The 21,675-nt window shown below is 37.8% G+C and overlaps 1 protein-coding gene across 3 annotated transcripts in view; it reads right to left on the bottom strand.

Moving 5' to 3' along the window:
* TNPO1 (transportin 1) overlaps positions 1-21,590 on the bottom strand; it is a 67,037-nt gene extending 45,447 nt beyond the window's left edge. Inside the window, exons 1-3 of one of the 3 annotated variants that reach the window (XR_003252123.1) lie at positions 21,494-21,590; positions 18,332-18,407; positions 4,142-4,291 (exon numbers count right to left, since the gene is read on the bottom strand). Coding sequence is in view for 2 of the 3 variants with exons in the window: in XM_026057354.1 (XP_025913139.1) it covers positions 4,142-4,291; positions 18,332-18,407; positions 21,494-21,514 (247 nt within the window). In the remaining variant the exon portion in view is untranslated. The remainder of the gene's footprint in view (positions 1-4,141; positions 4,292-18,331; positions 18,408-21,493) is intronic. The other 2 variants (XM_026057354.1, XM_026057353.1) reach the window with 2 other exon arrangements.
* Positions 21,591-21,675: the final 85 nt, after the last annotated feature.

A 21,675-nucleotide genomic window follows, 5' to 3' on the forward strand; every position in this document is an offset into this window, starting at 1 on the left:
CACGCCTGGATGCAATCCTGTGCAATGTGCTCTAGGTGACCCTGCTTGAGCAGGGGGGTTGGACTAGATGATCTCCAGAGGTCCCTTCCAACCTCAGCGATTCTGTGATTCTGTRATTCTTTTTGACCACATGAATTTGCCCTGAAGCTGCAATTCAGACCATCTTGAGAAATGACTTTCCCCTGCTCCTTGGTATTAAGGCAAAAAATACATAGCTGTGATAATAAAGCTGGAGAGACCAAAAAGTCAAAGGGCAATGATGAAGACAGAGGTAAAAGTCATTTTTACAGCACTGAAAATTGTCTAAGCCAGTTCTCTCCATAATCAGAACTGAACATAGAGATTCCTAAACACCTATGGAGATCTGTGGAGTCTTAAAGACTGCTTTTCTTCTGAATATCATGGTCTTGTAAAGAGCATCAGATGCATTAGTAGAAAATATTTATTTCACTGTCACTGGATCTTAGTGATCTGCATTTTCTTTAAACTAAACTTCACAAAAAGAACAAAATACATGAATGCTCTTGCCTCCTAGACCAACTACTCCAAGTGCAGAGTTGTCTCCCTGACTTAGATCTGGCACAGGTTTGTTAACACAGATTCAGAAACAAACAGAAGACTGAAAATCCTGGTACTCCTCTGGACCAATATGGGAAAGTAGTCATATTATAGGTCTTAAAGAAGTTGGCAGTTTTGGAAAGAAGCTGGTTGAAGATATTTTCAAGGTTTTAGAAATGTTTTCAGAAGGTAAAAAACAACAGTCTTTAAAGTTCAGTCTATACCTGTAATACGGGCAAGTTTTCAGAGCTGAAGGAAAGACTATCTGAAAACATAGCATCAGTGTTACTTTATCTGAGCGTTCCTCCAAAAGGTTTATCCCATACAGCAACAGGATAACCTTAGAGGAAATACTTCCAGGTGCCCAGGCCAGAAGCTACTCGAGGCCACAGTCTTTTTGCAACAGAAACATTTGCTTCTACTGAACAAAGGCAGTTCAGGCTATACAAGTCATCACAGTCTTTCTGTAGAGGTCTGCAGAGAAGTCATTTAATGTTGTGCAAGTTTCTTTTGGCAAGGATGAAGAGAGAGTTTTGTGGAAAAAAATCAGACTATTAAGAAGTTAGAGGCAATAGCTACAACATTTGAAGCTTCGTAAAAAGCTTAAGAACAATGAGGGAATAAAACTAAGTTTTAKGCACTTATGTTCATGTTAAAATCCACACGAACGTCTAATGAACTTCATCTCCTTTCAAAAGTCGAACATTTCCCACCATCCTCCTTTACTTGGCAAACAGGAAACAGAAGACATTCACCTTTGTTTCTCTAGGACATTGAAAGAACAATCAAGGTAAAGGACTAATCAATTTAGAAGCTTCTCACTGACTTTTTGACAGGGTTGGGCTACATTTGACAGTTAGAACTTACGTTTTTCTTTTTGAGCAAAGTACTAAGCTGCAAGGTTAAAAAGCTAAAACTGAAAGTCTTTGTAAGACAGTATTTAATTGTAAGGAACTTTAAATGAGTGCTACAGAATCTAACATTTCACCTGACAATATGAAATCTAACCTAAATACAGCAGTTGGGCTATTTGAGCAGTAAACATGTGAGAGAACAAACTCCAGAGGGATGTCAGAAACTGTTAAAACCAGAAGCATAAATGTCAAGACAGGATCATGTCAATGTATTCCAATTACATGCCACCCCAGTTAATTACATCAACTCCATATCAACTCCACAATAAAGAACTGAGCATAAAACAGCTATGCTTCAGTATTTTCATAACAATAACAMACAGGATGGGGGAGGTCTGGGGGTTTTGGGTTGTACTTTGCCTCTATAGCTCCTAAAGACAATTTCTGAACTCCTTAATTCTAAAAAGTGGAGCTTCCTGATAATGGTTGTTCTCTGAGAAGAAATTTTAACTTTTGTTTTCTTTCTAACAGTGAAGCTCCTCAGTTTTACCACTCTTAAACGCTCAAGCTACTTCTCCTGCTTGCCTGCAAGCAGAAGCTACACTACAGGTCTTGCCCAGCTTAGGAACACTGGACAACTTTAATGATAGCCACAGACATCTGCCAGATGGATGCAATTATTTCCTCCTTAAGTCTGCATGCAAAGAGTAGGGAAAATTTCTCAGTCTTGTGAATTTGAATCCCTATCTCAACAYTGGCACAAATATCTTCAAAATCTGTACCACATGCCAGAGAAGTTCCACAGTGTTATCCATTGGGAAGTTAAAACTGGAAAAAAATAAGTAAGGATACAAGAACATACAGTTAAATTAACATTTGACCTTGAGTCACATTTCTAAAATTGACTCTATTTCCATGTTTTAGGCTTGTTCTCCTCAGTGAGGTCACTTCTGAGGATGGGATTAACTAGCTTGCCTCCATCTTGGTCAAAAGATAGTTTTTGTGTGGTTACCACCAGATGTCAGAGACCACAAAGGAGAATGGAGGTTGTATTAAGTCTTCTCTGATGCTATTTTGATGTTGCAGCATTTTGCTCATCTTCCTCTCAGAACTCCAGAAATCTTATTTGCAGTTGGCCCTCTAAGTTTATGGTGCTCCAACAGCAGAAACCTGTATGCATCTCAAACAGCAGCTCTGAGTAGCACATGTCAACTCAGCCTCAGTAGATAGTGAAATATTTACACCTAGCTAGTATCAACAGACCAGTGGGTATTGGCCCAACCTCACTATTAAAACAGAATTTTATAGAGATACAACATTTAATTACTTCACATAGGAGGATACAAAGTAAAGGCTCTAAACAGAAATGCTTATGCAAGCATGCAGTCCGTCAGTTGATATGCATCTTCAGAGTTCATACGTGCTTGAATAACCCCTGCAAAAATCACTTAAAGCTCAATAGTAATTGAATTGAATCCACAAATATTTCCTACTAGAAAAAAGCAAAGAATAACTGCTCACCAAAGAAAAGTACCTAAAACAGCAATCCAAATGGAGCTGGAATGTATTCTTTAATCAGCTCCATCATATTCCACTGATAGCTCCTACAAGCAAACAAGCAAATATGATTCTTCTATACCCTGAAAGCACAGAAGTACCTTCACCTCAAAGACTTGTTTCTACTGTCATTAAGGAGATGGGATATCAATAAAATTCACAGTAAAGTGCTTCAAAATAAGTGACTGAGGAGGAAAAAAACTAAGATGGGCATTTTTCTGTAGGCCAGAGTCCAAAACCCAGATCTCTGCAGGAGGAATCCTATAGAAAAAAACAAAGGCTTCTAAGGAAGCAGTAACTGGTAGCTTATTTTGTACACTTGCTGAGACAATGAGTCAGCTGATACAAGCTAAACTTCTTTTTGAACTGGTGCCCTTTTTTGTGTACTCAAAAGTATGATTTATGTTTATTTTACTTTTTTCTTGTTTTTGGAGTGGATGAGGACAATTGTTATTATGCATGTATTTATGAGGAGAAACCACATTCTTGAAGTACAGACATAAAAAAAAGCATCTCTACTTAGAAATGAGCATAATGCATACATACATATTTTGCTGAAGAGGTGCACTAAAACATAGTATTTAGGAAGTAAGAAATCCATTTAACAAAAGAAACTTCTAGCTGATGTTCTTCTTACCACACCTTACCTACTATCTTCTGACAGAAGGCATTTAAAAACAGAAACTGTCGTTATCTGAATTTCTGTGATGCATAATACAATAGTTTCCTGAAGGGGGAGAAGGAGTGTGCGTGTGTGTGTGTTGGGGATGAGAGGGAAATCAGCTAACAGAAGTATTTCATGGATGCAAGTGGAGTGCTGAAATAGTTCTGAAGTCAGTTGCCTTAGTCCTGTTTTTAAGGTACAAAAATTGGCAGCAAGCTGAATTTTAGGAGATCCAAGTATACTAATTTTCAGCTAGATTTCAAGAGATATGAACTGAACTGTAAAATCTTTATGCTTTAAGAGAAGAGGAAGCAAAAACAAGTGCAACTTTCGTATGCTCACATTTAAAATCAGTATCTGCATCAAAACATGGTGAGGTTGGGGCAATTATTGGAAGCAAACAGTTTTTAGGCGTTTCATAACTCTTTACCTCACTAATGTAGCCCTCACCTATAATTTATCAGTAACATTTTCAGTATGTAGAAGACAGCAATAAGAGCAAACTCACCTACGGTAGCTCTAATTAAGGGGGAGGAATCACCAATGTTGTTCAGACATTCACTTTTAATGAAGTCAGTTACCCCATTTGGAAAGTTGTGAAAATGTGCTTTTACATTATTCTTCARGATGAGACCACTCAAGGAACGTGTCGGTTCATCTGCAACAGAAGATAAGTTACATTCAGACTTCAATCAACTCATAGGACCAGGCAGATTTCCAGAACAGTACACCAAGAGCAAAGCTTATAGTGAGAGATATTAATCTTTATTTCCTCACTTCTCCTTCCAGCTACACCCAATAATTCATTGAATTCCAAGCCTAAAAAGCTTGTTCAATATTTCTACTTATTCATAATTAGCATATTAATATTGCCAATTCTACATTAAGATAAAGTTTTCTACAGATACAGGCCATGACTAGATTTACAGTCATAGGATATAGGAGACTCATGAAAGCAATTGGTTGGCAGAAGCCATTCTGATCATACTGACACTCTTGCTGCAGCACTGTTACTGTAAGAAATTGATGGGAAACCAGCTTTCCCCTCTACAAGACCTAAATGAGGTAGGGACTATGCAGTTACTTCCCCTTCCCCTACTCCCACCAGAAATTCAGCGTTCAACTTTTCCACAAAATACAAACAAGTATTGTACTTCCTTCAGATACCAACTGTTCTATTAATCTATTACATTAATAATTAGAGAAGAAAAAAGGCTTTAAACAGTGTTAACAGGTGTTATGTGAGCCATTAATAAAAAGAACCCCACCTAACAGAACTGACATAAACAGAGTAAGAATTTAAGTTTAAGCACTGTTTGAGTTCTCACTGAGCTCTTTTTGCCTGTGTATCTTCCTCTAAATTACTGAGACAAGAGGAGGAAGGGAAAAAGCACAGCAGAGGTTTTTCAGTTATACTGGAGTAGACTCATGTCTGGTTCCTCAACAGAAGTGAATGAGGGACTTAGTATTACCTCTAAAATATGCTGAAAGTCAGTTCTGGATGTTCTATATGCAAAGGACTAGTTTATAGTACAGTAACATTTAAAATTACAGCTTACTAATTAGCTAACTAGCATTTGCTTCATACGCTAATTAGTACATTAGCTAATGTTCTTAATTTTTTTCATATGCAGCCCTGATTTGGGGGAGGAATAAGGTTGTTCAGTGAAGATCCTTTGCCCCAGAAATTAAGAGTTTATAAGCAGATCTATTCTAGACCTTCAAAACTATTACTAACACCCCAGCAAAAATGAATAAGCAAAAGAGGAGATACAACTTTCAAATCCAGAATATTTTAAAACAAGTTACTGTATCACAACAGTAGGACTCTCAGTATATCTGTAATTTCAGACTGACAGCTGTTAAGACATTTTATCATGTGACCTGTGCTAGTTTGAGCAGAAGCAGCTCTCTCCAGAAAAAGAGGGTGTTTTGTTTGGCTAATTGGAATTTAAAATTCATTTTAATCAACTGATTTTATTTAAGCTTCAAAATCAGAAAGCCTTCAAGTATATTTTAATCTTGTCTTTAAGTTTATATTTTAGCTTTCCTAAAGAAGCGTTATTTAAGCTCTATAAATATAAATGTATTGATTTACAAATGAATATAGCTTTTGCAAAGAATTCAGTAACTTTAATCAGCAAGCTATGTAATGAAACAGTAAACCAGGAAGCCATGCTATGCATAAACACTTGAAACAATTCTGTAACTTTACCTACACTACAGGTTTTAAGTACATATCAATTTCTAAAAATGTAAAAGTTGTTTCACTTGTACAGCACTGCATTTCAAGGGCCAATGACTTTTCTAGGAGCATGGAGAGGGAAGGAAGAAAGGGTTTATTACTTTAAACCAAAAAATTGAACAGTGGATGAATGGACAAACTTTTCTCAACCAAAAAACTTGGCTATGACATGTGACAAGTATTATTCCTTGGCGAGCTGAACCAAGTATTTTGGTCATTTTGTTTAAAGTTTCAAAAATATCATTAATAAAGGTCAGTGGGAGAACATGACCTGAAGAAAAATGTTCTCACCTGAACTCTTGATCAGTCTCAGATTTGATCGATACGCTCTCTGAATTCAAAGTAAAGTCTCTGCATCTACCATTACACTAAAAATAAGTTGAACTCTGACTGCTTTAGGTAAGYGGAATCCAGCGACAGGTGCACACACCTTCAAGAAATCCAGTCCTCCATAAGTGAATAGTAAGATTCAAAGTTGTGCTTATACTCTTGGCCAGAAAAAAAAGCAAGGGGGTCTTCAGTTCCCACATGATTCAAAGCCCTCGCAAGCCACAGTGAATGTGTCATACAACAGCTACTGTCCTTTATAAGCCAGCAGTATCTTAATAGGGAACAAAGTCAGAGTTCCAGCCAAAGGCAGATTAGAGAAAGCTACATCAGTCATAAACTATAATAAGAAAATATTAAGCAAACAATGCATTAAGAAAAAAAGACTCATCCTTTAGAATGCCTAGCTATGATTACAGAAGAAAAGACCACAGCCTCAATGTAACCAAGCAGATACAGATACTAGGAAGTTTCTTGTGTCAGAAATGGGCAGATTAGCCAGCTTATTTAGATCAAAAAATAAATAAAAAAAATCAAGGCCACATTAAGGTGAAACTTCAAAACTACTTCTCTTATGGACTGTCCTATGCAACGCAGCAGTAAGAAGCATCTTTAATTCATTCCTTTAGCCAAGATAAGAACAGAAAGTCTATTCTTCATAGGAAATGTTTATCCTCCAGATTTGTAACAAGGATTCCAAGGGATTCATATTGAAGTCAAATCTCTGCCAAATGAAAAAATTCAAGAAGTGAGGAAGAGATTAAAAACAAAAAGCAAAAACAACTATCACCATGCTGAGAGGTGACAAGCGGATATCACTGAGAAACAGACTCAGTGCTAAAAGCACACCAGCCACTTGAGCTGTGGTAGTAGCCTAGGATCTGATACTCAGATATTTTTAAAACTACACCATGGTCAAAATTTTAGTTCGAGAAAAAGTCTTCTGATACATGACTGCACAAAGATATTTATGGAATCTAGGCTATTCAGCAACTTAACAGCTACACTGCCAAGAGACAGTAATATAGGTCTTGATGGAGTCCTTGCTGTAACACTGAGATTACAGGCAGATGGCCTAAGAGCTGAGTAAGACATTTCAGTGTTCATAGATTCTRTGATAAGTTCTGTCAGCCATATGCTTCAGCCATCCAGAAAGATCACAGTCTTGCCTCCTTCCATCTCAGTCAACCTAGAAGTATAGAAAGTTGACAAGAACATACAGTACAAGGAAAAGAAGGAAAGTGAAGCAGACCTCTAGCATTTGATACTATCTTTGGTGCCAGTTAAGTCCATCAATACAAGATTCCCCTCTCATGCCGCATCATTTCTATAATAAAACCATATCATAAAAATATCATTTGGTCCTCAGTAGGTTTTCAATTCTGTTGCAACAGCCTAATAGCAGTTTCAGATTGTGATGGTTTATGGACAGAGCACACAGATGCATACCTACCGTCTGTTTGGATGGTAAACAGTTAACACATTACACAGATATCATTAATAATTTTAAGGCTACTGAAGTGCTTTTAAGCACTAGCATGCGCCCTCAAACAGCTATGCTCCTTCTTATCAGAGCTCACGTGACTTAGGTTGCAAATACGAAAGCAATGAGGTTTTTGCAGCTCATCTGGAGGTCTACCTAAGAACAAGTCTAGGATACAGAAAGTCCAATGTATAGTCTCTCACTCTGATGAGTCAAACGTCCACAGAAGCAGACACGGGTGCAATGTTATAGTAGCGTCCTACCTGAGAGGACAAGATGTAACACAGCTAGGTATTACAGAGTGTTTATTACCCTTAACAGCGAAAAAATGGTGTTTCCTACTCATAAGGCAAGATGCTGTTGTCTGATGTAGGCTGTGATGGCTCCTAGGAAGCAAGATCACCACCTCATTCTAGATTTTAGGAAAACAGGCTTGCTGTGAGACATCAGGATGATGCCAGAACAGTTTCAATGTGTTATCTTGTAGTGCTGGGGGACAACTGGATAGCCCACCACTTTCGTGAAGTCAAATCCAGCCTTAAAAAGGGATGCATGTTACCACTTCTCACACTGGTCACATACAAGCAAGAATGCCTTTCCTTTAATGTCAAATGGAGTAGTACCCAGAAAAGAAGAAATACTTTTCAATACCACCTATAACAGTACACAAAGTATTCTGGCCAGCTCTGGACCTGAATATCTTTCCTGAAGGCAATCTGAAGAACCATATAAAAGTGTATCTTGATCCCACAGTTGAGATATCTGATGCTAATAATAGACTTTAGCATCTGGCTAAGCACTACTCCCATTTTTGCTAAGTATTTTAAAGTCCTTTCTCCTCCTCCCATAATGACATAATTCTCACTCTTCAGAACCATGTGAAGATTCCACTGAGCTCTGCCTTCTGCTCTCAAAAGATATTCAGGTGTAAAAATGTCATTAGAGAGTCACAAGTACCAATAATGGCTGCAGTCTGTATTCAGCTCAGTTCTGGCAACCCTCTCTCATCACAGCTTAGCCCTGCAGCACTGGGCTGGTCTGCATTGTTCTTTCCTGGTGAGGTTATCTGCTTCATCAGAAGYGGCACACACTGGTTGTTCAAGCAAGAATTCTACTTCAGTATCTCCAAGTAAAAATATTTACCTGACCAAAGGTAATTCTGTCTGGCAAGCCATAAGCTTCAAGAGTTTTAAGTGTTCCAGGATGTTAAATGCTAAGTTTCCCCTCATTTCCTTCCCTTCATAAGGAAAGGAGACTGATGGAAGTCTTGTGTAGAAATTGAATRGAGAGAATGAAGATGGATTTCAAATTACTTGAAAAAGGATCAAGTTCAGCAGGAGTCACACATCAAAGCTTCATGGATAGTCTCAATTTCACTGGTATCCTGAGTAGCAAAGGATCACTCACTCAGCTCCTCATAAGAACACTTGTATAGCCAAGTACTAGAAGAAAGTTAAACTTCTAAGAAGTATGAAGGAGCATTAGAGTAAGAACAGGTAGGTGCACTCTATTTTCTTACTGCAGATTGAGGCACAGTTATTTAGGAAGAGCAATTCCACTAGAGCCCAAACACTACTCTGCTATTTGCCAGACTGCAACTGAAAATCTAGCATTGCTAATTGAAAAAATCTGGTAATGTTGTATAGAAAGAAAAAAATCTGTATTTTTGGTCAGCCAGTAAAAAGGAAATATACTGAGTACAGGCTTAGTAAATTAAAATGAGAAAGGGCCTTGTCTTGATGAACTAATTATGCAATAAAAGCACATACATGTCATTGCTTATGGCAGGTGAACTCTGAGTTGGGCTGTTTATTGTTCTATAAGGACAAATGAAGGCCTCAATGCACAGGAGAAGAAGCCTTACTGGCAAGGAAGGGTATCAGTTAGAGAACCAAAATAAGCCTAGCTTTACAGCAAGACCTATACATGCGGGACAACACAAAACTTTCTGTTAAGCTATACCTATATGACATAGACAGCAAGAGGAGAAGCCAAAACTTCCAATCCATGGCACCCTACACAGTTCCAATTTTGGTGGGCATCCTGTATTTTGGGCTTCTTGATACTCACTCACCAATCTGATAACAAGGCCTCACTTCACTCACCCAATCAATCTTTGTGTTCCAATAGCTATTTCAAAAGATGGATTGTCATATAACAGTCACCTTTGGTATATTCAGATAGTGACCAAACTTCATTTATCCAACAAAGTCACTTCTTCAGAGAGATTAATTGCCCTAACTCGTAATTCATTCATTGCCAAATACTGTCTAAGCAGCTTCCATCAGGAAGCTTGTCATTTAATTTCCCTATCACTTAATTTAGGGCAAAGGTACTTGGAAAAAAAAAAAAAAAAAACCAAAAAAACCCCACACAAACACAAGTACAGATCAAAGAGAGATGACACTACCTTTCAGATGTTCCCAAACTGCAACAATATCCAGGGTTAATTATATAGTCTGGGATATTGCATCGAATCATACCATCATTACACTGCACTGTGATTTCTTATTAAGGATTCTTCTGCTCTTGAAAGTGGAATTCCAGCACTGATTTAATTGCAGGATCAGGAGGTGATACATAAAATGGCATTAGATAGGAAAAGAGCTGAGACAACCAGTTTGTGGGCATATGATAGAGAAGCTGAAAGCAGGAGTGAAACCAGAGGATTAGTTCTTTAAACCCTTTGTGTTCATGCAAGCTTGCAGAGATGTACAAATTTTTGCACATGGATTGATCAGTAGTCATTATTAGTTAGAATGCACAATCTTGCATAATTAAGCAATAAACTAATTATTGGTCAGCAGTTCAACAGCCTTCCCACACTCTACACAGATCAGTTTTATTTACAATACTTTCTTCAGAAGCTTGCTACTTATTAACCAATAAATATGCAACACTCAGCATCAACAGAACATTTCCAGCTTTATTTTAGTTTCTTACAGACATTCCTGTACTTATGCAGTTGTGTTAAACTTTTTTCCACGACTCTCAAGTCAGTTGAGCACTGATTAGTTTCATAGTAGCCACTACCTTTTGAGGTCATTCATGTATTCAGATACACTCAATGTTTTGAAATATCCTCAGTCTTGCTTCTGACATGATAGTAGACTGTACCAGTTTAAGCTCACAGTACTATACTTAAGGTTAAAGTCTAGCATCAGACACAAACAAATGAAAAAGTAGGGTCTCTTTCAACTAAAAAAAAAAAAAAACCCTCATGAAGGTGTGTCTGTATTGTATTTCTATCTGCATTCTTATGCATTAGAACAGAAGAAAATAATAATCTTTTGCTTCTTAGATGACACTGCTCAGGCAGGATCTTTATTCTTTGGTTTTATCTCTTTTACGAGACAGTCAATTTCTCATTAAAGGATCAGAAATCTTCATGAACAAGTGATACTAGTCATGATTTTAACCACATTTGTATGCATTAAATCCACATCACTAGTTAAAATACATGCAGAATCACAGATTCTTTCTAAAACAGATTTAATAGTTAGGAACTGAAATCAGCAGACAAAGCAGTTTTCCTTTAAAAAAAAAAGTTACGCCTAACATTTTAAGTTGCCATCATCACAAGAATAATAAGGCAAAAATGAGCTATGCTCATAATCATTATATCACATTCTGCCAGTGGATAAACACTAGTTTCATCCAAGTAGCTCAGTTCTTTTAGCTATCCAGAAAGTTACATTCTAAGGAAAAGAGGATTAAAACACACGATGAAACAAATGCCTGGCTCAAACACCTTATAATTGTACTGAATCAAGTAGTGCTTGGTGGGTAAAAGCATATTTAGAAATCACACCAGCAATGCCTTCCCTTTCTCTAGGGGAACACCACACGGGTGTTTGATACTGGCCTTCTAGATACATTTAGATTTGACAAGAAAGGCAACAAAGTAAACGTCACTGAGTAGGACGGTTTGACTTTTAAAAGTAAACATGCAAAGAAATACTCCTTGCAGCAAACTACATTCACATTCTGAGACATACTAAGGAAAGGCTTCAAAGAACCATCTAGACACCCTCCAACTCATCAAAAAAAAAAAACAAAAAAAAAACAGATGCATTTATTGTGGGGCCAAAAGAGACCCTACCCAAGACTACCTGAACCTCAGAAGGTGGCACAGCTAATAACAATCAAAGAGTCTGATAACAATAAGGATCAGAAAAGCCTGAAAACTTTTCTTCTTTAGCTCCACAAGCCATTTGAGGGAAACAGCACCTTTGAAAAATCTAAACCAAYGTGAACAAACACCTGAGGGCACTAGGTTAGTCAGAAGGTACTACAGTCAAGGAACTTTTTATTGTATCTGTTCTTTTCCAGTGTTTTCCCTGTGTGGGCTTCAGGGATGTGGAAGAGACAATAATGGAGACCCCACACTCCTCTCTGATTCTGGATGCTCAAAGAATAAGGAGTTCCAAGAAAGCATTCCTGAAGCACTGAATCACATTACGTGATCCACTAGGTAACTTCAAAAGTTTCTTTCAAGACTCTTAAAAGAGTTAGCAGAGTTTCTAGACTATTACAATAATAAAAAAAAATTAAAGAGTCACTCCTTGCATATGGCATGTATGCCACAGAACTACTTAGGAGAAACATTTTCCTTAAATCCACATTACAATATCCCTACAAGGGAAGGAAAAGGAAGAGATTAGGCATCATACAGAGAAAAACAAGGAATCTTTATGTGGTCTCAGATAAAATTAATATCTCAATTTGGTTTCACTCTTGATATTTAAGAACCTCAATTACTTTATGCATTGATTACTGAAACTCAGTTGTGTTTAGCTTCTTTTTGTAATTACTAATTTATCCGAGTTTAATGGAAAAAGTATTTTGCTGTTGTTTAAGTAGGACACTACATGTGTTATGCAGCATTTCAAAATGTAAGAACAGATTAGTCTGCTTGGATTACAATTCAGAATTAAGATCAATCTGATTCACTCCTTGGCAGTTATTTTAGTCTATTTAATAATGGTATACTTCTGGATGACAATATGTTTGGGGAGGCAGGAGCTGCTGAACCACTCTTCTGGACTAGGCCTGCTCATCAAAAACACCTCTGAGAAAGTGGAAGCCGGGTAGTCAACACCTGACCTCACACAATGGTCTTTCTTGCTCAGCTTCAAGGATCTTTTAACACCAACATACTGAGAAAGGCCATAATAGAACAGGCTTATGAAAAGCGTTGTCCAGATAACAGTTCAAATTCAAATTCCAGTGTTCATCAGAAAACAATCTCATCAAATCCACAGCACCACTTTCAATCCTAGTAATAGTTTATAAAAAACCATTTCAAATTCTGCTCACAGAGCTAGATGAATTGTTAATGGCATATCACTGAGAAAATAAATCACCACCTGTGGTAACTTTTATGGGGGGAAAAARAGTGCCTTTCTTCATAGTAATATTCCATGTCAAAGAAAGGCACTCTGAATGATTAAGTCATCACACGAACAAGATCAAGAGTTGCAGAAAGGCTTCAACTGATTCATAAAAATCCAAATCATTTTGAAAATAAATTTAAAAGACCATCCTTAAAGGCTGTCATAAAGACTGTACTCAAGCAGCCTTCTCAGCTCATTCACTTTTAGGCTAAAAGTTCATCTCAAAGATTATTTTAAACACTAGGATATGATCTATCTACTAAGATAACACTCAGACCTATGACTAGAGTTCCCACGTTAAGATGGGGTAAAGAGTCAATTACTAAAACATGATCCAAAATCAGAATCACAAAGAGTTTATATAGCTGAAACAGTGTAGATGGCTATGTGGGCTAGCAGACAGCTATAGTTATCAGGACCATCAYGCATTTGTCTCAAACGTACGTTCCCATTCACCTAGGACCAAGCAACAGCCCAGCAGCACTTCTAAAGGACAGAGGAGAAGGAACCAAACTCGGAGCTTTACAGAAACCACAAGCAAACTAACAACGACCTCTATCTCTTGTCTAAGCAAGATAAAATGTAGATCTGAGAGAGGAAATAGACATTTTGGGAAGGAGGATGGACGGTCTGCATCTTAAYTAGAACARATCTCGTTATCAGTAGTTGTGTTCTTTCCTCACTATATAAAGAGGTGCTAAGCATCTCATACCTTATCTAACAAGTAGTAAGCTTCAGTATCACTTATGTTCTTGCAATTTTTATATAGAACCATCCACCAACATGAAGGCTGCATTAGGTCAAATGAATGCCAAACAGAATGCCACATTAATTCTGAAGCCATATACAGACAGCTTCTTTTTCTGCTCTCTCACAAGTGTGAAGATCTCACTCAGGAATGGATACAGGCATAAACATAACGTGAGTAGTCTACAGATAATATAAATTCTCAATTTAGTTTCTCCTTAAAGTTAATTAGAGAAATGCTACCAGGAGACAACACAGTAGTCTTTGCTGATGAAAACAGGCAGTGTTATCTCAGCGTATGCTGATGCCACCTCACAAAACAAAACATTATGGCACAATTATGACAGTCACCACACCCAATACTCCCTAACTGTCAAGCTGAATTACTAAAAATTAAAGCGCATTCTTAGTGAATGAGAACAGCTMTCAACTTTTGATAATTTAGCGTAAGCCTGATCCATCTTGCATTCATAAAGCTCAGGATGCTGTGCAAAATAAAGCAAGGTATAATTTCAGGTTAAAAAACAAAACACTCATAGGGAATTGACAGAATTGTCCTGCAAAAGAACAGGAAGATGAAATTAAGAAGGAAGCAATTTTTATTTTTTAGAGGAAAAAAATCCCAGAAATCTTAAGAACATTCATTTACAGAAGGTATAAACCAAGCAAGGCTTAGAGCATGAACTATCAGTTTTCTGATACCTGGAAGTCCTACCTCTGACCTGCTTCATGCATCAGATGTCTGGAATGACTGTCTCAACGTCCCTTAGCTAGAGGCTAGAACTGTCCCACACAAAACAGAAAGATGGCTGAAATTAAAACAATGCTTTCTCATCTTTTCATTCAAGGGAACAGACTTAAGTACGGAAAATAGAACATGGAAAAGAGGATTTAGATGCATGACTTGGAATAAAGAAGGTTGCTTCAAGCATATGGAGAAAGAAGCAATAGAAACAAAGATAATACTCCCTTACAACATTGGACTGCTTCTGTTTCAGTCAACCACATGTAAAAGAAAATGATATAAGGAACAGCAGTTACATGCATGCACTCCAGAAAATAACCAATTAACCGCAGGGAGGCCTAGAKGATCCTGAGCTCAGCTCAGAGGATATTAGAGGAAACAAACAAACAAACAAGCCCCCAACACTGCAACTCAATACAACTATATTATCTGCCTGGTTTTATACCTGCCAATCCAAGAAGGGACAGCTACAGTAACAGAGTATCTGAATGATATTTTCATTTACAGATAAATTAGTAAAACCAAACTTCTTTCACTCAGACATTTTCCAGCTAATCCGGACTCCACTTCTCCCAATGAAAGAAGGTTGCCAAGCACCATGCATCTTGGTAAGCACCTTGTAGAGACCCACACCTCAACCTCTAATGAGCTGGGATCATATTTAAGTCCATCAGTTTGCCTACTGTCTGACTTCCAGGACTGCATGCCGTTTCATCAATATTTTTTATATTCTGAGATATTTGTAATGTTGAGGTTTGTCCAGATTTGCAGTGCTATCTTTACAGATGCACAGTAGTAAAAAATACAGAAGTACTTAGAGCATACATGGTATGCATATGCCATATCTGCAAACTTGGCCATATATTTCCACTAATGAAAAGGTAGCAAGGCAACATATGTTTCCAGGAAGATCCAAGCCTTTGACGGCTTAACAAGGCCCACAGAAACTTACATAAACAAACACACACGTGGTAGCATAACCGTAGACTTAAAACCAGCAAGCAATAAGCATCTAGATACAGGAGCCTGAAGAAGCTATTATGGGGCAGGGAGCTACATTTTTTCCAACTGAAAAAGAAATTTTTCTGATGCTAGAACTAAACACATCCCCAAACTAGGCACAAGATCTACCTATGCATCTTACAGACAGGCCTCAGTGCAACAGCTAACTTCACACAAAGTTATTTGCTTGCAGAGGTAGAAGAGGCCTAAGATTCAGGTCAAAGATAATCTGGTACAACCTTTGTCACAGTAAAGCAAGGGTATTTAAGACATGTTTTATTAAACATTACAGAATGCCCACATTCAGGAGCTGTCACCTAAGTGTATCTTTAAGCACAGGTATCTCAGCAGCAGTTGCAACAGTTGCAAAAGCTGAATCTAAGTTAGTCCCACCTGGTATCAAACTGAGCTCTCTTGCTCATGCAGTAGCTATCAAAATACCTTCATTTCTTTTGAATAAGCTGTCTTCCCATTTCTCTTCATTCATGTCTTTTGACATGAACTTCCAACAGTATGAACGTTAAGTCTCTTAGCTTGGCTCTAATGTGTAGGTGCTTCAAGGTGCACATTAATTCTTTCCCCTAGCCAACAACCTTGGCAAGGCTGTGGGACAGACTGTTAACACAACCTTCTTCAGGAGTAGGAAGGAAAGAGTACTTTCCCAGTTGCACTGAAGACAGTTATCTATCTGATGAGTTCATCACATTTTTTCCTACTGGTCCAAAAGGGGATGCAAGAGTACAGAAGCTAGTGAATGGCAGTTCCAAAGGTCTCCTTGCCTTGCCTGGGTAGGACTAATGAGGGATGATTGACCAACCAACAGCCCTCAGGCATCCCTCATTAGTCCTGCCCAAGCAAGGTAACAGGATACTCGGATCTTGGCAAGTACTATGAAAAGGACCAACACTGGACTTGACTCTGGCACCTTCAATATTCTGAAAGTTTCCTAAACTGGAAACGTAAGAACAGTTGCCTTGGACAAAAGGTTATAACTGTGCAAACATTTCGCTGATGCAGGACAAGAGCTTCTCTGAAGCAACAACTGCTTCTCAGCAGTCACACAAGTGACCTACCTCACGTACCAGTAAGAGATATCAGTACAGACAGATACCAGATACCTACTTTTACAAATTAACTTCCTAGATCCCTAGCCCCCCAAAACTTAAAGTTTTTTTTTCCAGATATAACAGCTCTAAAACAACTATTTTGTAACCATTAATTTCTCTTACCCTTAATTCCATCCCAAATTGGTGTACATAACCATTAAGAAGAAAAAAAAAGGCTATGGGATAATCTGAAGATCTGTTGGAAAGTGATTCTTACACATACCTAGAACATCAAGCGGAGAATGGAATGAAGAAGATGAAATTAGCAAGCAAGCCAGTATTAAAAAATATGTCGAGGAAAAAAGCTGTGGAGCAACCTTCTCACCATATCCTTTGTACAAACTCCAGATCCCACTACCAGACTTACTCCAAGTTTTATTTTTGCTGTCAACAGTATAAAGCATGTGAACAATTAAAGCGTGACAGCACACTTAGGAAGCAGGTATTGGATAATTTAGATCTATGCTGGCATTTTGCTCAAAAATCTTGGCTGATTCACTTTTTGAAGGCTTTCTCTCAAACTTGAGATATGTCCCCAAGGCCTTAAAGATTATCAARAGACTTCCTATGTAGAATACCCCAAAACAATGGGATATACTCCAGCCTTCAAAAATGAAAATATACTTTCCTCCTTCTCTCTCTTCCCTTCCTCCCAAAATAAGCTAACAGCAAGAACCAAAACACTAGTTCAAACAGAAGTGTTGTTAGTGATGCTTTGAACGTTACAGGGCCACACGTAAGTCAAATCTAACTCAAAGAGAAAAAAGAACACTTGAAAACTCAGAGGAGAAGCACTAGGAGGCAGAAAAAACAGTGTTAGCATGGCACCAAGGGAAAAAAACAAAACAAAAAACAATCCAACGTATTGACAAACGTTAAAAAGCCAAAGAGGTGCTAGAACAGATCCTAAAACAAATCTCTATCATTGGCAAAGACTTCACAAATCAGTAGCTGTACTACACTGGGGTGGGAAGGGGGGAACCATCCTTTTACAAACCCTGATCATTACTAAGGAACTGTCCAAATTTACCAACTGGTAAAAGGCACACAGTGTGCCACACTGCCTGAGCTAATGTTCATAAGAATAAGCCAACAGAAGGAGACAGTGGAGCTCCAACTGTATTTTACTAGAATTAAGACTTCAGAATTAAGATTTTGACAGACAGCATCTTCAGACCACTCCCATATGTGATCTGCAAAATATTTAACAGGCTGATAAACATGTCAAGAGCACTAGTGAGATCATGATCATAACTGGATTGAGCAGCAAGTTTTATCATGTGTACATACATAATTAGAAGCTTATTTGTTACCTTACATCATCATTCACCTGAAGTGCAAAGCTACTCCACAATTTAACTACAGTCCAATGCAAGTGTGATGCTCTCACCTTTCTGGGAAGATTATACAGGAAATTTAGAATGGAACCTATTCCAACATCTTAAAACAACTTATTGATAACAGTAAGTTACCAGATCTTTTACCAGAAAGATATCTGAGAGAATAAACAGGGTTCTATGGAGACTGTAGGATTTGGAGGATGACTGTAGGAATCAGCTCCCTATTTCTTTCAAACTAAGGAAACTCAGTTCAAAGTCAAAAGAAAAGTATCTAGAATAAAAAAAAGTCAATACCTCAAGAACTTACCTTCAGACTTTAACTTTGTAAGAACAAAAATCAGGTAGTTGTTAAAATCTGGATACTGATTGAGTTGTTCTAGTTTCTGGAGAGAAAAACTGTTAAGGAAAAYTGCATTTTCACATACAGCACAAAGAGCTTTCTGGATATAATGACTATTAAATGGAGTTATATACTTTTACAGTGTCATTTCAAATAGCTGTGACTATAAGCCCACAATATACAGCATAAGAACTATGTGAAAATAGTTTGTTTGTGTATTAAAACTACATGAACAAAAAACCCCTTTCAGTTATGCTGAAATCTGAAAAAAAAAAAAAATTCCATGGATATGGACATTAACAGATTGTTAAAAATATTTTAAGGCACTTAAAAAAAGAAAAAAAAGAAGAAAGCGAGTTCTCTGTACTGTTTTGGATTTCAGTCGAAACCTAAGGAAACCAACGGGGTAATCCAACAGAACAGCTTCCCCACATACAGAAAAGAGGCATTTCAACACCAAAACACAAGTATTTAAGATTTTGATAAGCTACTCACTTTCTTAGTATTAGACATACACTTCTTTATGATGCTAACTAGCTGCAGCCTCAGCTTTAAGAATTAATTTAATTGTAAATGGCCAGATACTTTGTATCACAAAGTTTATGCTTATCCACTGTCTCTTAAAAGAAAATTTAAAACTTTGTATCTGTATACATGCCCATTTTCTCTCTGCTCTCTGAATGAGCATCTTACTAGCAATAACAACTTCTTTGCTATGTCCCTGCAGAGACTGCAGGAAGACTTACATTTCTGAACAGCTATAAAGGTATATAGTTGTTTTTCTAGATAAAATTTGTCATTTCTTCTGGCTCAAATTTGCAAGTATTCTGCCACTGCTTGGCTAGAACAGTGATTTGCCATTCTCCTTAAATCGTGCTTTCACACTCTGGTATTAATTGGTATTCTTCTGTTCAGCAATAACATTTTAAGTCATAAGCATGCAGTGTCATCTTTGAGTTACCGCCACACTGATGAAATCTAGTAGGTTTAAACAATCAAGACTTATTTAGGCAAAATCAATTTTTAGAAGAAGTAAGGCTATTTGCTTCACAGGCAGTTACTTTACTGACTGCTTAGTTGAATCACTAAGCATTCGAAGTATTCAAACTTTAGCCAAATACTGGGCCATCAAGTGCTAAATAGATGCAAGTCCCTTCCAGTTCCAAAGGATCTCCTTCCTTCCAATGACCAACAACCAGTTCATTTAGTCTCAGTCACAAACGTACAAAACTCCATTTTTAGATATGTAGGTTGCTTGAATCAAACAGTAACTTTACCAGAGAAGCCTGCTATCTTCCCCACTTAATAAAAGAGGAAAGCATACTTATCACAGCCCCAAGCTCCTTTGCTGTGAAACACACAGGAGAGCAAATGCAAACAGAAGAATGGTTGYAGCAAGTGAAATTAATACCGAGTACTCTGCACAACCCCTAGAAATGAAACAATATACATCTGAAGACAGTTGTAAAAGGCGCCATGTCAAAAAGCTGGTTTAGGAACGGCCAGGTAGGGAAGCAAGTTTCAATTCCCCCCCCCCCCCAAACTTCAGAAATATAATCACCAAAGCAGTCAGATGGACATTACTAATAACTATGAACCTGCTATGGCTCAAATGGGAGGCAGCAGTGGAAGCAAGCAGAAAGAACTGGAAGAGCAGTATTAAATAGAAACTTAATTAGAATACACTAATTGCTCTAGGAACCAAAGGACATGTTATAGGCCGCACTTTCTTTCTTTACTGCTTCTTCATCCATTTTACCTTCCCCCCCTCCCCCAAGATACGTTCAATATCCTCACCTTTAAAAACAGTTTCAATATTAAATATTTGAAAGGCTCACCGAGTCAGAATTTTGGTAATAAAGAGTTTTGCGTAACCTGTTCTTCCCACCTTATCATATTTGAGTTACAAGCACTTGAATGTGGCAAAAATGCATCAAAGAAAAAGCATGAAAGAGTCAGCACACTGATATTCTTATAAAATTATGGATTAAAAGTCCTTTAAATTTGAAACCATCAATCCCCATCCTGCTTGGACATGCTACTAAGTAGCATCCTGCAATACAACAGCCATCACAAAGGTTTGTAGAAACAGTCTCAAAAGACCTTTTTTTTTTTTTTTTTTAATTATAAGACATTGCTTGTCAAGCTGTATCAGAACATTTTCCCAAACTGACTTATAATAAAACGGTAAAAATGCACCACTTTACAGGCCAACATTAGATGACTTTGCATGAGGACTTCCTTGAAAACACAGGTACYGCTGCACAGCAGGGAGTTACCAGCGCCATTTAAGAAGCATTTCAGATACTGCTTAATAGCATTTTGTTTAGTCAGTTCCTACTCATATTCAAAACACCATTCACAATGCCTATCCTGCATGTACACTGCTATTTTAAAATAAACCAGATACTATTAAGTTATCTGAAATGGAGGTTTAAATATAATTTCCCATTAAAGCTACTGTTGATAAACACTTCTGTATTTGAAATACTAAACAGGAGCACCTACTTAAGTGGGGGGTTCACCCTACATTGTCAGAATACTTTGCTTAGCCAGCTACTTCTATACAGGATTTTTCAAAGTAAGCAACAACATCTTAAAAATCAAAAACATAGCTGCAAGAACAGAACAACTGACATGAAAACTAACTGCACCTTTTAAATAAGAGCAGAAGTCTTCCTGAGTTTGGCTGCAACTGTTAGGAAAGCACAGAAGTCAGGCAAATCTGGCTTCAAGCTAAACTCTTAACCTGAAAAAAATATTTGTGCTCATCTACGTGAATAAATTGTTGCTTTCTCTGAGGAACTCCAAGCAAATGCCTTAAAAAAAAAAAAAAAATATATATATATATATATATGATAAGTTGACATATTTCATGTAATTTCAGAAGGATGCCTAGATATTTCAAAGCAGCAATACGGTAAGCTGAAGGAGCAAGAGATGGCAGATAAGAGATCTATTTTTTAAGATTTTATGCTTCTAATAGCCCTATTTAAAAATTTCCTCCCTCAATCTTTGTTCCGTACAACACTGCCATTTCATCACTCCCACAACTAAAAGAGACTCGGGGTGAAACAATCCCCAATGCTAATATTAAGCGGACCGCAAGCAGCACAAGAAGCCAGGTACAGATGATTTTCCCCCTTCCATCAGTTTTCAACAGCGTCAGGAGCGGTACCCGAGGCCCAGGCCCCCGGGCGCAGGAAGCCGGGCAGCGTCAGCGCCAGCAGGCCAACGGCAGGGCGCAGGCAGCGGCGCCGCCACCGGGCGCTCCCCCGCCAGCTCCGGCTTTCGCCTTGAGCCCCCAGGCC

This window comes from Apteryx rowi, unplaced genomic scaffold, assembly GCF_003343035.1.
Source record: "Apteryx rowi isolate R43461 unplaced genomic scaffold, aptRow1 scaffold_139, whole genome shotgun sequence".
In the NCBI taxonomy this organism is placed as follows: Eukaryota; Metazoa; Chordata; class Aves; order Apterygiformes; family Apterygidae; genus Apteryx; species Apteryx rowi.